Raw genomic sequence first — 15,313 nt, 5'->3', positions numbered from 1 at the left:
TTATTTCATTTAACCTTTCCAATTGGGTTTATTTTCCTACAAAAGTCACAAAATCCCATTATGTCTATGTGCATACTTTCTGTATGTTTATCTAGTTCTGCCTGCCCCCTCACCCAGCTCCTCCCATGTCCTCATTCCCATGTCCTCCCACACTCTCAGCTCCTCCTACACCCTCGTCTCCGCCTATACCCTTAGCTCCTCCCATATTCTCACTCAGCTCCTCCCACATCTTCACTCAGCTCCTCCCACACATACCCAGTTCCTCCCACACTCTCATCCAGCTCCTCCCACATCCTCACCTTCTGCCCACACCCTCAGCTTATATTTTGATATTCCTAAGGTGTGGGCAACGATATGTGCTTAAGAGTTTATTATCAGAATCGTCTGAGGAGAATGTCAAGAATGCAGATTTCTGACCTGCACGCCTGGACCTATGAATTAATTAATTAATCAAGGATATTGCCAGTCTCATGCACACTTGGCTGAACTCTGAGTTCTCCAGAGAAAACTAGGAATGTAGCTGTATAGGCAGTTAGAATTTGCATGTCAGTCAATATTTAACGTATGCCATATTTAAATACAAGCACATGTCAGTCTTTTCAAAGAACATGCTATAAAAATGATTTTAAGAATGAATACTCTGGTGCCTTTTCACACTGTTACATATCTTTAGCATGCACAAGAGTTCATTGTCTGCCGAGAGAAGAACTTCTCAACCTCTCCTATTCCTTTCCAGACAGCCTGAAAGGAACCTGCTGGCTCAACATCCAGGACAACCGCTGTGAGGTGAACATTAATGGAGCCACCCTGAAATCCGAATGCTGTGCCACACTTGGAGCCGCTTGGGGGAGCCCCTGTGAGCGCTGTGAGCTAGGTAGGAGCCTGACCAGACCCTCCGACTTGGCCACTGGAAAGTCCTCTTTAAATCAACGGTCACTCCTTCTCACAGTGTGTCCTAAGTGGTGGGGAAAACGGCTAGGCTGTCTTCTCTCCAAAACTGTCTTCCCAGGAAAATTCATTCTCCTCTTGAAATGTATGTTTAACAGAGAGCAGATCCTCTAAGTATCTCAGATGTGGAGAGGAAATTGGCTCAAACCTTATGTCCTCATTTGAGTGTGTCCCAGTGGGATGTGATAGCCTCTCCCCTGAGGTTTTGTCTAGCTCGCTTTTAAGTCAGTTGCCAATTTGAACAGAGATGAATTGTAGGAGAAATCATTTCAAACTGTGTCCACACTGATAGCGTTACCATAGCAACTGAAGTGCTTTCTGAATCAAAGACAATTGGTCCTAGGTCTTTGCGACCCCACTTTAAATTTAATTCCCTCACCCTGTTTCTTGAGCCTGAGACTCATGTACTTTTTATATATGTATATAAAGAAGTCAAATGCTGTCCTGCTGTTCTTACAGATGCAGCTTGCCCAAGAGGGTTTGCCAGGATCAAAGGTGTGACTTGCGAAGGTGGGTGTGACGAGTGAATGGAATGGACTGCTATTTTACTTGCGAGTTGCTAGTCACTGTTCTCAAGACAACCTTGAGATTTCAATTTTAAAAATCACTCCGTGTAATTAACACGGGTGCTTAGGAAATAGCTTTGAGGTTCCCACTTCTCTTCTTTATACAGTTGAGGAAATTTCATAAGGAAGTCCCCCAGCCTTCCAGGCACAGAACAGCTGGCGAGGGAGCACGTCTGGGCTACACTTTTATGGACCAGCAAGACTGCGGTCGTCTGCACAGCTGGTGCCCAGGAAAGCTGGTGGCTGCCTTGTGGAATATTTTTTTTTTGCTTAAACTCAAGTAATAATCCACACTGTGTTGCAGATTGAACACGCCACACAGGAAATGAGGCTACACCTGCTTTTTCTATTTGTGACATCTTTACCTTTCTGCTTACTGCATTCTCCCCCCTACAGACGTTAATGAATGCGAGGTGTTTCCTGGCGTCTGTCCAAATGGACGCTGTGTCAACAGCAAAGGCTCTTTCCACTGTGAATGCCCTGAAGGTCTTACTCTGGATGGTACCGGCCGGGTGTGTTTGGGTAAGATGAGTTTTCCTGTCTATATGCCTTGAGCTAACCATCAGCTCTTTTGTCCTTTGGATGGAAGCCAGTCCAAAACCAGAAACTATTCTTGAAGAAATGGCTTTAAATGAGATACTGTTTGAGGGAGAAAATATGTGTTTTATATATGTTTAAATGTGTTTAAATATATGTTTAATATATGTTTAAAATAGTTTAAAACATTTTCATGACTAAAAAATATCATTTAATCCTTAGTTTCTGATACTTTAGACAGGTTGAGTTATTCATATGAAGTTAATAGGAGAAGAAAACTAGGCATAGTTTGAACCTAGTATTTAAAACATTATCATATACCAGCCCACTGCAGCTGGACTCTCCAGACAAAGGGGGAGGGGCAAAGGTATGTCAATCATCCTGCTCCCTCCTCTGCCACCATTAAAGGGCAGATTTTCTTAGTGCTTTTTTTTTTTTCTAAAGTCACTATCAACAATGTATGGATGGTGGTTTGGCCTTAGGCTTTTTCAGGGCCGTAGCTGAAATAATTTAAGTTTCATAAAATGGAAAAAAAATGCTCTCCTTTATTTCGCGTTATATATGAGCAGAAAGTTCTTTTTTTAAAGACTACTTTTCCCAATAAGCTCTGGAATAGTGAAGTTGTAGTTTGCAAAACATTTTTTATGTCAGCGTTGTTGTGTTTGGCACTTAAGAAGGACAGAGAAGGAATAGTGGTAATGCCATATTAGACAGTCTTCAAGTATTTAAATGTATCAATAATATTTTTCCACTACTAGTTTAGTAGTTAACTCCGCAGTACTACAGAGCTTAATTTACTGTAACAGAGACTTCATTTTAAGTTAATCTTGACAGCATATTTAAGTCTGGATAGAAAGCAGTATTGTGGTTCATATGGAATCATTTAGAAAGCACATATTCAACATGGAAATTTTTTTTTAATTTGGTTGATTTTTCTTCTTGTGGATGTGTGCATATCTGAGTGCTTGCATAGACATTGGTACACTTAAGAGTCGATCACAAGTCAACTCTTTCTTCTCAGGTTCTCTCCAACTTCTTCTTGAGACTTGATCTCTCACTGATGATTCTAGAGCTTTCCATATTGGCTAGACTAGGAGGGCAATGAACACCCCGCCATCCTTTGTCCCCACCACTCCAGAGCTGGGGTCATAGGTATTCACCATCACACATGGCTTATACTGAGATTGCTGGAAATCTAAGAACCTCATTCCTGAACAGCAAACCTTTGCCTGACTGACAACCCAAATACTGCCTTCTTGAGCCTCTTACTTGATGAAAGATTTTGTTCTTTCTAACTTGTTCTAAGTTGACACCTGCTGAGGATGTAAGAACATTTCAGGGGGTTGGTGTGTGGTAGTGTGAAGATGCTAAGGACTGGTTAGTGATAAGCCGCTGCATTAGAGCTTCATATAAAATAAGGATGTCATCTCAAGCGTTTGCAGGAGGTAAGCTGACATAATTGAGTGAAGCACAATAGGAGCAGAGGGGATTGTGGCAAACTCCCAAGCCCACATGCCATCGGGTTCAAAGGTTCTATTATAGGTTTTGCAAGCCAGTCAACGTGTCTACTTTGGTTTTGTTGCCCTGTGCCCTGGCTATTTCAATTCTTGGTGTAAATACTGATATGAATCTTCACAATAAAGATACAAAATTACTCTTCTCAAATATAAAGGCTTCTTAAATTCTTGGTTCCCATAACCCATGGTTCCAGTTTATCACAGAATGACTTCTGAGCAGATTACTTCAGTGGCCCTCGGGCCACCTGTGTGTAATTAAAATTTAGTTATTAAAACCTTCTCATCTCAGGAAGAGTCCTCCTTCCCTAGTGGCAGTGCTGGGTGAAGCCAACCCAGAGATCAGAACTAGGGAAGTTGTGCTAATGAGACTTTGAGATATGGCCAAGTATGTGGCTTTTGCTTCCTATTAATGTAGACAGACTACATGTAAGACTCAAAATGAAACATTACCATGCTCCGTCTTAGTTTTGATTCTTGGAAATGTGTGTTACACAAGGTTAGAGACAGTTGTAGAGGTTGCTGCGACCTTTGATTGAGAATGTGAAATGTTCCACATGGACAACTGAGGAGCAAACTTATCTCCTCTTTATAGTGACCCTTCTGTCAGGATGCTCTAACCTCTGTGAAGCCGTTTTCAAGCTTCATGCCATGCCTCAGAATATTTTCACCAAAATCATTTTATTTAGCTATGAAAACTCTTTTTCTGAGCCTGTTATTCTTTTTTTTTCATTAGACAGTGTGTGACCATAGGTCCCCCATCTCTGTTGACCAACACTAGAGCATATTGTCTGTAGATCATACTGGCTCAACCTCTTTATGGCTGTTCATTGCTGCTCTGGGTCTCTAAGTAACTCAGGCTAAGCACTAACATACAGTTTGGTACAGATTGAAGTTAGGAGGAAAATATTCATTTAAACAAATGATTTGGCCCCTTTGTGGTGACGAATTCAACATGCCTATATGACTCAGGAAAACTCAAATGCAAAATTCATAACAATAGAACAAAACCCAATTGAAGTAAAAACATCTTGTTTTAGTAAGTTGCAGATGGGGTGCAGCAACTATTATTGTTCATAATTAGACCCTAACAAGACTGACTAGACACTAACAATACTAACTAGACCTTAACAGAACTGATTGGGCCCTAACAGGACTGACTAGGCCCTAACATGACTGACTAGGCCTTAACAGGACTGACTAGGCCCTAACAGGACTAACTAGACTCTAATAAGACTGATTAGGCCCTAACAGGACTAACTAGACACTAACAGAACTAACTAGACCCTAACAGGACTAACTAGACCCTAACAGGACTAACTAGACCCTAACAAGACTGCAAAATTACTTTAAAGTCGTGACAAAGAAGAATCCATCATCGAAATTACTGTTCTGATGTGAAAAATGTAAGAGTGAGATCATGGGCCAGGACATGGAAGAGTCATGTCATCACGAGAGCTTTTCGGGGTTCTTTGTGAGATTTAAGTAATCTCTTAAAGAGCCCACCTTCACTCTCCCTACCTGACTGTTACCATGGAGTCCATTCAAGGTGGTGACAAACTGATCTCTCACTTCAAGTCTGTCTCCAGCCCACCGTATCAGTCCACTTCACCCAGCATGGCCACTGAGAAAGGAAGAGTCCTCGGAGATGTAACAGTGTTAGCTAAGTACAGGTAGCCTGGAGCCCATAGTTTCCGAGGCACTAAGCAGGGATAGGATGCTCAGTGAGTGCTCCCGCTCAGCTCATGCTCAGACTGCACGTGTGCTCTCCATGCAGATATCCGTATGGAGCACTGCTTCCTGAAGTGGGATGAGGATGAGTGCATCCACCCTGTCCCTGGGAAGTTCCGCATGGACGCCTGCTGCTGTGCAGTCGGGGCAGCTTGGGGCACAGAGTGTGAAGAATGTCCTAAGCCTGGCACCAAGGAATATGAGACCCTGTGCCCGCGGGGCCCAGGCTTTGCTAACAGAGGGGACATCCTCACTGGGCGTCCATTTTACAAAGGTAAGTGAGTACAAGCTGGTCTCCGACCCGCTGTAGTCACAGGGCACCCTCTACGCTCTCTGAGCATTGGTTAAGTTTTCAACATATCATTGGTGGCCAACCTAAGGTCCAAAACTATAAATGACATGGACAAAGTGGTATGGATACAGGCTGGGAAATACAATGGTGATCACTCTGTCTCTCTGTCTGTCCTTGGACTTTTCTTTTGACATAGCTTGAGGAGAGGCAACTCTGCCTACTGCCTCAGCAGCAGAGAGATCTCTGTCCCCACTTATCTGTGTAAGCAACAGCCAGATAGATGGGAGCAAAACTCAGGTGACGGTGGAGAATCTCTTCCATGGTGGACACTTCCCTGTGCCATCTCTGTAGTCGTTGCCAACCTGGGGAGCTGTTCCTGTCAATGGGTGCGTGGTTACTGTGTATGGCCATCAGGTTGTAAGTCAAGGTGATGGAGGTGTCCATCCCCTGTCGACCATCTCCCCAGTCGTCCTTCCCTCTGCTTACAGATATCAACGAGTGCAAAGCCTTTCCTGGGATGTGCACCTATGGGAAGTGCAGAAACACAATTGGAAGCTTCAAGTGCCGTTGCAATAATGGCTTCGCCCTGGACATGGAGGAAAGAAACTGTACTGGTAAGATTATTTTTCTCTATGAATGAACCCCTAGCTCTCTTGCTTGAATAATCTACCTTCAAAAGTCCATCTTCTTGGTGAGAACACAAAACACCTCTCCCTCTCTCCCTCCCCCTCCCCCTCCCCCTCCCCCTTCCCCTCTCTCTCCCCTTCCCCCTCCCCCTGTTGGACTTTAAAGCCAAATAACTTAGAGCACTACAAAATAGCACAAAATGCAGTTATTTGTATGTAAAAATAATGATCTTCAAAATGTATGAGTACTAAAGTAGAGAGCCACTAAGAGCCTGTGCCTGTTATATCATATTTGAGGACTATGTCGGGTATTGTTTTAGTTAGTTAGAGACATGTTTCGACTTCTTTTCCTCACCTGCAGACAGATTCTTACCCACTTTGGATTGAAAAGAGACGAATTTAGGAATGTTTCTGTTTGACGACAGGCAGTTTATTGCAAATGCTTGACCAGTGTTGCCAGGGATTTCTGTGCAGAGTTGCCGGCATCCGTGTATGGAATGTCCAGGGGTAGACGTTCCCCTTTTCTGACCTCTCACCTGGCCCTTCTTCAGCATGCCCATTAAAATGTCTCTCTTGCCTGCTTCCTGAGGCTGCACAGCCTGGGCTAGGCCTGGGTATTTCAGTTCTGCTTTGTCTTGCTGCTCTGCCCCTAAGCCTTCATCCCCCTTACCATCAGTACCTGTCCTCTGGAATGCCAACATTCCAGCAGGGCCCTCACAGCTGCTTAGCAAACTGCCACTTTAGCTTCCCAGAGCTTTTGAAACATCTCTGTGCCTCTGAACTATTGACATACCTTCATAGCTCTCCTTTCTTCATGACTGTCCCAGGCATCCTGTTCTCATGGAAGTCCCTCTTCCACCCTCGCCCCTCCTCCAGTGTCAGAGAGCTACAGTTTCTCCCTGTTTGAAGTGAACTCCTGTCTCTCCAGTCCTCTCCACTCCTGCTACAGGATAAGTCTCTGTGGCCTTGATTATTCACCCTATCTTGTCCCCTCTTCCATCTTCCTTTTGCACACATTAAAGGAAATTCCTCGGCCCCTGCTCCCCTGCCTGCCCTTGCCCCCATCTCTGCCTATTCTCCTAGCCAGCTATTCATTTCACAGTTGTGACAGTTGACGAAGCATCTTGACCGCAGCCTAAGGTAACATCTCAGGTGACATCTGAGAGCATTCTGCCAGCTTTGTACCCCAGGAGTACAGGAAGAAGAGAGCCTTTCCTGATAGATCTTTGTCTACATTTCAGTCGCTGCTATTTGGCAGACATACCAGTGCCTTCTCGTCTATTGAATTTCCACAGCCAAATCCTTCATTTTTGCAACCATGAGAGTTTTCAGCCTGCCCCTCAAAAAATGCCATTTTTGACCCAGCCATCCTGGACCTGCATAGGCAAAGCAGTTGAGGCTCTTCCAGCTCTAGCCTTAGCTCTTGTTTGTAATGTGCAGTTAGACAAGTTTCTTAATCTCAGAAGCAAGCACCTTCCACAATAGGAGATAGTTATTAGTAGCACTGCCTTGTTTAAGAGCAGAGAACAAATCCCTTCCAATGCTATTGGCTCCCATTCTTGTTAGCAGGTGGCATTCTGGGTAATCAGGACCATCCTGCCTACATTGTCAGCCTCTGCAGCCAACCGCTCAGCAACCTTTGGCTTCTGGAAAAAACAGTCGCCACTCTTCTGTGTGCTTGTCGCTGCCTATCTAGTTATTACACCTCTTGAAAGTTAGAGTTTCCACACAACGTTCAGGTTCAGTTCGAAAGCCTTGCCTTTCAAAACGCCAGCTTGTAGCAGAGGATGGCTTGTAGCAGAGGATGGCTAGTCTATGTGCAGCGGTGGTGTGTATGTGCCAGCAGTGGTGTGTATGTGCCAGCAGTGGTGTGTATGTGCCACTGTTCTTGTGCTTGCTTCCCTTCATGCTAGAGATGAGCTCTGCTATAGATAAGAAGACAAAGATAAAGAAAATGGTTGAATTTTCCAAATCCCCGAAAGATGAAGGACTGGGCTGTCCTTGGGCACCTTGTCATAGAGCCTGTAATTCTACCATGTGGTGCTCTCACCACTTTACATTTACCGAAACTGTCCCCTGCTTATCACAGGCTTTATTCTGTTCCCCTGAGGATGCTGAACGGCAGTCACCAGAAATTGACGGGCCAATTGTGTCAGTGAGGTTTTTGTTTAAGAGAAAGCACTTTGGTGTCCTGGGTATGGCTGATAACTGGGGGAAATCAGTAAAAATGGGAAGTAGGAACTGTGGCTGATCCCACCAAAGTAAATGTGCAAGTTGCCCATTGATAGCCTATACAAAAAGACTTCCATTTCAACTCACCAAGAGACAGTGAGCCTGGTGTGCCAGCATGTGTCTTTAATTCAGCAGTTGGCAGGAAGAGGCAGGTGGATCTCATGTATGTAGTTCCTCATGTATGTAGGACGTTCCAGGCCAGTCTGAGACACAGTAAGACCCCGCCTTAATAAATCAATAAATATTTTAAAATGAAACAAGACAGTGGCAGACACATTTATTTAATTGTTACTTTAAAAAAAAATATGACTCCTATTTTCTTAAATATCTTTTGTGTACATTCAATCTCTGTACTGAAAATATGTTACAGGTGTGAGAGGTCTCTCCAAACTTTCTGAGAGTGCCCACACACTATTAATGATTCTAACAGTAATATAACAAACATAGCCAAATATGAGCACATAATTTTTCTTTATTTTTAGAAAGTCGGATAGGTAAGCACTTCTCATCCGACTGTGACACAGATCCCATGACAGGTTCATCCCAGGGCCCTGCTGTGTCTGCACGCTCTCTGACTGGAGGCGTGTGCTGTGGCTGCCTTGGAGGCTGCCTCTCTGTGTCCCTGCTCAGCATCAGTGTCCCCGGTCCACCTGCTCCCACCCTTGGCTGGGGTAGCAGAATGAACACTCTCCATGCCTTGCTATGGCTTCCTCCCACGTGAGCACACTGCCTCCTCACATAGACCACAAGGGAGTGGCGGGATCTCTTCTCTCTTACTACATCTAAGCCACAAAGAGAAGGCCACATTTCAGAATTTAAAGACCCGCAGGCCCCAGCTGCCGGTTGACCATGACAGTTTTGACAGTTGGAGAAAGGAATGTGCCTGCTGAAGGCCTGGTCCCCTCCACCCTGTCTCTTCAGAACATTTCTTGCTGCTCTCAACCCTGATTTCCCTAAGTCTCGGATGTGCAGTACCCTCCCCTAGAAGACCCCATTCAGCACTCTCTTATTTCCCTCTGTATTTTTCTTTTTTCTTTTTGAAATCGGGGGCAGACATTGATGAGTGCAGGATCTCCCCCGACCTCTGCGGCAGCGGCATCTGTGTCAACACGCCAGGCAGCTTTGAATGCGAGTGCTTTGAGGGCTACGAGAGCGGCTTCATGATGATGAAGAATTGCATGGGTAAGCGAGGCCAGACCCTCCTGGCTGGCCTGGAACCTGACAACTGTATGCTCATCTTCTGCTGTGCCTCTGCTGCCTTCAGGGCTGTGGCAGCACCCTTGACAGGGTGTGTGCTGAGCACAAAGGCCTACAAAATCCCTTCCCTGGGCTGGAAGCAGCACAAAGACTACCCAGGATGCATCTATTTAAAATGTATAACCTTGTGCTGTCTGCAAATGTGTATTCTGCCTTGCCAGTTCCATGAGAACTGTGTCTTATAGTTGTGATATTGAAAAATGTTTGGGTCACTATATCATGTGAGTGACTTATGTAGTTGGATTCAAGCTATAAACACTAAAATGACCGAGAACAACATATGAACCCAAGTCTATGGTGATATATAAGGGAAAAGTTATATGGATCACCTCTTACCAGCCATTATTTTATACATGAACATTTTTCAATAGTTTACTATAGTAACAGTAGAAGTTACTTAATTTTTATATTGAAACAAGTAAAGCTTATCCCGCTTCTGATTGGGTGTGTCTTTATGTTTAAGGCACATACCTACCTTCTAACGGCCCTTCTCCCATACTAGATGTGTAAATATATTTTCCTCAGGGTGCTTTAATGAATCTCACGTTTTTACCTTTCAGACATTGACGAATGTGAACGTAACCCTCTCCTTTGTAGGGGTGGCACCTGCGTGAACACTGAGGGAAGCTTTCAGTGTGACTGCCCACTGGGACACGAGCTGTCACCGTCCCGTGAGGACTGTGTAGGTGAGTTTTTCCCCCTTTGGAAAAAAAATCCAGTGAGCACAGTGGGTGAAAATCAGGAGTTACCTCTAGTGAAAGCAGCGTCCTGTGGCTCACAACAACCTGGAAATCTGGATTCCCAGTGTCTGGTTTCTAGAATGTTGGGCGCTGGGCTGCTTTCCATGGAAAGACCTCTGTGCAAGGTCATAGATTCCATGGTCCCGGCGGGGTTGTGAGTAAGCTGCCCAGGTCACTCTCTGGACAGTTGTCCTGTCTATATACCTGTTCATCCCCTGTTCTCTCCCTGCACTGTCAGAGTACATGTAGACCCAGGTCTTCACACCCATGTGTGACCATGAGGACCCCCTTGGTGCTTCATGGCTCCTCAAGGTCTCCTACTAGAACCAAGTTCAGGAGGTGACTGGAGTGTGCTTGGGCATTTCCTCGTTCCAGCTGCTCCTTGTAAATCCACACAGTGTTTACCACGTCCTAGTACACTTGCTGTTCAGCAAGGACGTAGCCTGGGGGCATCGTCTTCAGGAGAACTCTTCCTGAGAACTCTTTGAGCACAGCCCTTCAGTGCACACACATTTATTTACAAGCCACATAGATTTCTGTACTGGTACATAAAATGAACCTTAAATAATACACTAAACAGACATTTTCAGAAGGAGGGATTTAAAGTCTTAAGTTTTTTTTTTAATTTTGATAACAGTACAAAAGATGATTTTACACTGGTGATTTGAAGAATTCATAGCTGGACATGCTGCAGTATAGAGACTCAGAAAACCACACCTGAATCTACTTTTGTTGTTACTTAGAGTTCATTAACCTTATGGCTGAAAAAATTTACCCTTCAAAAGGGCAATATATATTATAAAATAAATGCTTTGAAATGTGTGTACTTGATAAAAATAAGCATAATTTATATAACATAATGTTTAGGTAACTGTGTGAGTCTGAAATAATTTCTTTTTACAGCCAGTTACTGTCTGTGGTCACTGGGTCTGACGTACATTCCTTCAGACGAGCATCTCACATATACAAATGGATCAGTCTGACATTTTCTGGGTGTTCCCTAGGAATTTACTAATTCCACATATTTTTGCATGACTTTTTTTTAAAGGAAGGTATTTGACTTGTAAAGGCCAAATTGCTTTAAACTAAGAGTTGTGGACTGAAAATCCACATATGCAGTCACATAAACACCTCAGTGAAAACACACATGAGGGCCTTATTGTCATGCCTCTGTTCCCTGGAACAGGTATCTTCCTTCGGGATAGTTTAAGTTGTAAGGGCCGCACCCAAACAGCTATTAGAGACTATGTGGGCACAACAGTATAAACCCATAAACTGGTTATAAGCTTCATTTGTGGGCCTACACTATGTCCATGCGCTCTGACATAGCAACAACTAGCTGCCATGGCTATGTAATTGTAATTAGAATCAAATAACATTAAACACTGCACAGTTGTGTCACATCCATTTCAAGGGCTAGTAAAACACTACAGATCCATCCCAGAAACTCTAGATGGAGAAGGGAATGCTTCCAACACGAGAGAAAGATCTGGTGTCAGTGGATAGAGGGCCTAACATTTTCACTGAATAGCCCAGGTTAGCCACTAAATAGCCGAGGTTAGCCTGTTTCCTATTCAGGCTGCCCACCTCTTTGGTGAAACCTGCTCTTAAAGGCTCTTGTGATTATGCCCTGGCATAAAGCATGGCTCTGTTTGCCTTTCGCAGATATTAACGAGTGCTCCTTGAGCGACAACCTCTGTAGAAATGGCAAATGTGTGAACATGATCGGAACTTACCAGTGCTCTTGCAATCCTGGATACCAGGCCACGCCAGACCGCCAGGGCTGTACAGGTAAGGGCTGTGGGCTACTCCAGTCTGCATTTCCCATCTCTCTGACCACCAAGTTTCCTCACCAAATATATCCTAACACTTACAGGAGTCCCTTGTACTATAAATGAATGTGAGCAGGGGGTCCAGAAGGTTCGTTGGTGTTTTGCAGAAAACTCACTGACCCTACCATAAAGAAATGCTCCATACACCATCGCTATGCTATTCTGAGCTCGTTCCTTCTCACACAGTAGACTAAATACTACTTGAAAGGAAGTAAGGGGGATTTAAGGAAGAATAGCGGTTTAATCTTTAAGCGATACAAATAGAAATGGCAACAAACCCAAAGCAAGGCAATCATCAACTAAAAGAAGACGCACTGGCCGTTGCCGTGCATCCGTGTGGACTTAGCATTTGACGCGCTTGTGTAATGTCTGCGCAGATATCGACGAGTGTATGATAATGAATGGGGGCTGCGACACCCAGTGCACCAACTCCGAAGGAAGCTACGAGTGCAGCTGCAGCGAGGGGTACGCACTGATGCCAGACGGACGGTCGTGCGCAGGTATGGCCAAGATTTTTTTAAAAATGCATTTCATGGATGTTCTACTAAAAACGTGGCTCCAGACTTTGTCCAGTCGAGCTGAGTGGAGAAAGTGTATCTGGGACCGATGAAAGCCATTCCTGCTTTGACCGGAGGCTACCTTTGTGTCATCAGATATTGATGAGTGTGAAAATAACCCCGATATCTGTGACGGCGGCCAGTGTACCAACATTCCTGGGGAGTATCGCTGTCTCTGTTATGATGGCTTCATGGCTTCGATGGACATGAAGACATGCATCGGTGGGTATTGGAAACCAATGATAATTTCCTTTTTATTGTTCTTTCTCCTTGAGACCTTCACACAGAGTGGAAGTTACCCCATCTCCATCTCTTCCCATATCTCTTCAAACATGTCTCTCTCCCAACCTTGTCTGTTTGTCTTTGGCCTCTGAGTCCAGTTTGTGCTGTCCATATGTGCATGGGTGTAGGGACATCCACTGGAGTTCAGAAATCCTACCAGTGGCCACACCCTCCAAAAAAGCAATGGTTCTTCCTCCCTCAGCAACTCTCTACTGACCCGTAGTTCCTCAGTAGAGGCTGGGACCTCTAAATGGCCCATCTCATCTATGCTGCCACTTTAGCTGGCTCGGTCTTGTGCAGGTCTTGTGCAAGTAACCACAGCTGCTGTGAATCCACCTTACACGCAGCACTTACACACACAGCACTCCTCCCAAGCAAATGGTGACTTGATACATACAGGAACACATGTAAACATGGTGAGAAGGCTTTCTCAGTGTTACTTTGAAATTCCAAGCCATTTTGCCAGAACTGCAAAATCTGAGAAGGAAGAATTCTTTTGGAAATCCTTAAAGACACATAGTTAGTTTGCCCTTCAAGACAAATCTTTCAAGTGAATTGTATTTTGCATTTTGTCGGTTCATTGCAGCCCTGTGCTAACATTCAGTTTAAAAGGTGGTTTTTAAATTACGGTGATAGAGACAAAGGTAACTGGACGACACAATGCGTTTTTTTCCAGATGTGAACGAGTGTGACCTGAATCCCAACATCTGCATGTTTGGGGAATGTGAGAACACGAAGGGCTCTTTCATTTGCCACTGCCAGCTGGGCTACTCGGTGAAGAAGGGGACCACAGGATGCACAGGTAGGATCCCCATGCCCGCCTGGCTTCAGCCTCAGGGGGTTCACAGGCTAGCATCATTCCAGCATTCAACATCCCAGGACCCAGTCAACCAGAAAACACCTGCCAGTGTGAGGAGTAACTGGCTCTTAGCTATGCCATTCACTGTCCCTGAGGTGCCCCCCCCCACCCCGCCTGAGCCACCCTGCAGGGAGGAAGTAGTAGTGAACCCGCCCTGCTTCTGGTTGATCTTGCAGCATCATTAAGTTTCTCGGCTTGATGGCAGCCCAAGTGGAGGACCCGTGTAAAGTAGGAAATGAAAGCAGCGGTCCTCAGCCTTCCTGAAGCTGCAGCCCTTTAGTACAGCGCCTCATGTCGTGGTGACTCCCGACCATACATTTTTTTTTTTGTTGCTACCTCACATAACTGCAATGTTTTGCTACTGTTACGAATTGTAATGTAAATAAATATCTGTGTTTTCCAGTGTCTTAGGTGACTCCTACAAAAGAGTCATTCTGACGCCCAAGGAGTCATGAACCACAGGTTGAGAAAACCAGTGGCTTAAAAGATCCAAATTTTCATTTGACTTGTAATGTTAAACTGATAAAACATCCTAGATTCTATTTGGACTTTTATTGCCTTACTTAAATGGTTTCTCATCCCCTCTCCCCTTTCTCCCTCCCTCTCCCTCCACCCCCCGTTACCTCCCTCTTTTCACTGCGGTGGTTCACTCCACACGATTTATCTTCTGTCTCCTTTTTTTACTCTTTAGTTTCACCCCTCTTGTACAGATGGGACTAGGAGATGTCAATTGAGGTGTGAGCTACTTGTCCCTGGCATGCTCACTTTAAGGACCCTTATGGGATTTAGCTCAAGGCATCAGTAAGGAGCTCAGGGTATTGCAAACCTTTTAGCTGACCATCCAGGAAAAGGTAGATGATGAGGGAAGGTCTGTCCTGTGATCCTTACCAAAAAAAAAAAAAAAAAAAGAGGATAGAAGCCAGTGTTATCTGCAGTGTCCATTCGGCAGCGGCAGCTTGTAGTCAGTGAGCTGTTAGAACACACAAATCACACTCTAGAAAGCTTTGGGAGGACCGAATCTACATGGCTTGTATGAGTGCGTTTGCTATGTGTGCATACGTTCACCCAACTGTGTATTACTTTGCAGTAGGGATACATTGCAAGAAATGGGTCCTTAGATGAGTTTATCACTATGTTGCCATCAAAACGCATACTTATTCAAGCACGGCTGCATGCCAAGGCAATGTAAGCTTAGGAGGCCATTGTGGTGTCCCTTGGTCCCTTGGTCACTGATCAAAGTATCAATTAGGTTGCACATGACTGTACATACCTGAGTAGATCACACATGTGTCACATGACTGTGCATACCTCAGTAGATCACACATGTGTCACATGACTGT

At 44.6% G+C, this 15,313-nt stretch overlaps 1 protein-coding gene across 3 annotated transcripts in view; it reads left to right on the top strand.

The window, feature by feature from the left end:
• The window catches only part of Fbn2 (fibrillin 2), a 201,950-nt gene that overhangs the window by 128,391 nt on the left and 58,246 nt on the right, over positions 1–15,313 (top strand). For all 3 annotated transcript variants that reach the window (NM_010181.2, XM_017317828.2, XM_030250333.1), the window contains 11 exons: positions 737–874; positions 1,408–1,458; positions 1,911–2,036; positions 5,343–5,570; positions 6,077–6,202; positions 9,500–9,628; positions 10,264–10,389; positions 12,109–12,234; positions 12,653–12,775; positions 12,929–13,054; positions 13,791–13,916. In NM_010181.2, coding sequence (NP_034311.2) covers positions 737–874; positions 1,408–1,458; positions 1,911–2,036; positions 5,343–5,570; positions 6,077–6,202; positions 9,500–9,628; positions 10,264–10,389; positions 12,109–12,234; positions 12,653–12,775; positions 12,929–13,054; positions 13,791–13,916 — 1,425 coding nt within the window. The remainder of the gene's footprint in view (positions 1–736; positions 875–1,407; positions 1,459–1,910; positions 2,037–5,342; positions 5,571–6,076; positions 6,203–9,499; positions 9,629–10,263; positions 10,390–12,108; positions 12,235–12,652; positions 12,776–12,928; positions 13,055–13,790; positions 13,917–15,313) is intronic.

This window comes from Mus musculus, chromosome 18 (genome assembly GCF_000001635.26).
Source record: "Mus musculus strain C57BL/6J chromosome 18, GRCm38.p6 C57BL/6J".
Lineage (NCBI taxonomy): Eukaryota > Metazoa > Chordata > Mammalia > Rodentia > Muridae > Mus > Mus musculus.
Note: the sequence above shows the minus strand (reverse complement) of the source record. Positions and strands in the feature narration are given on the sequence as shown.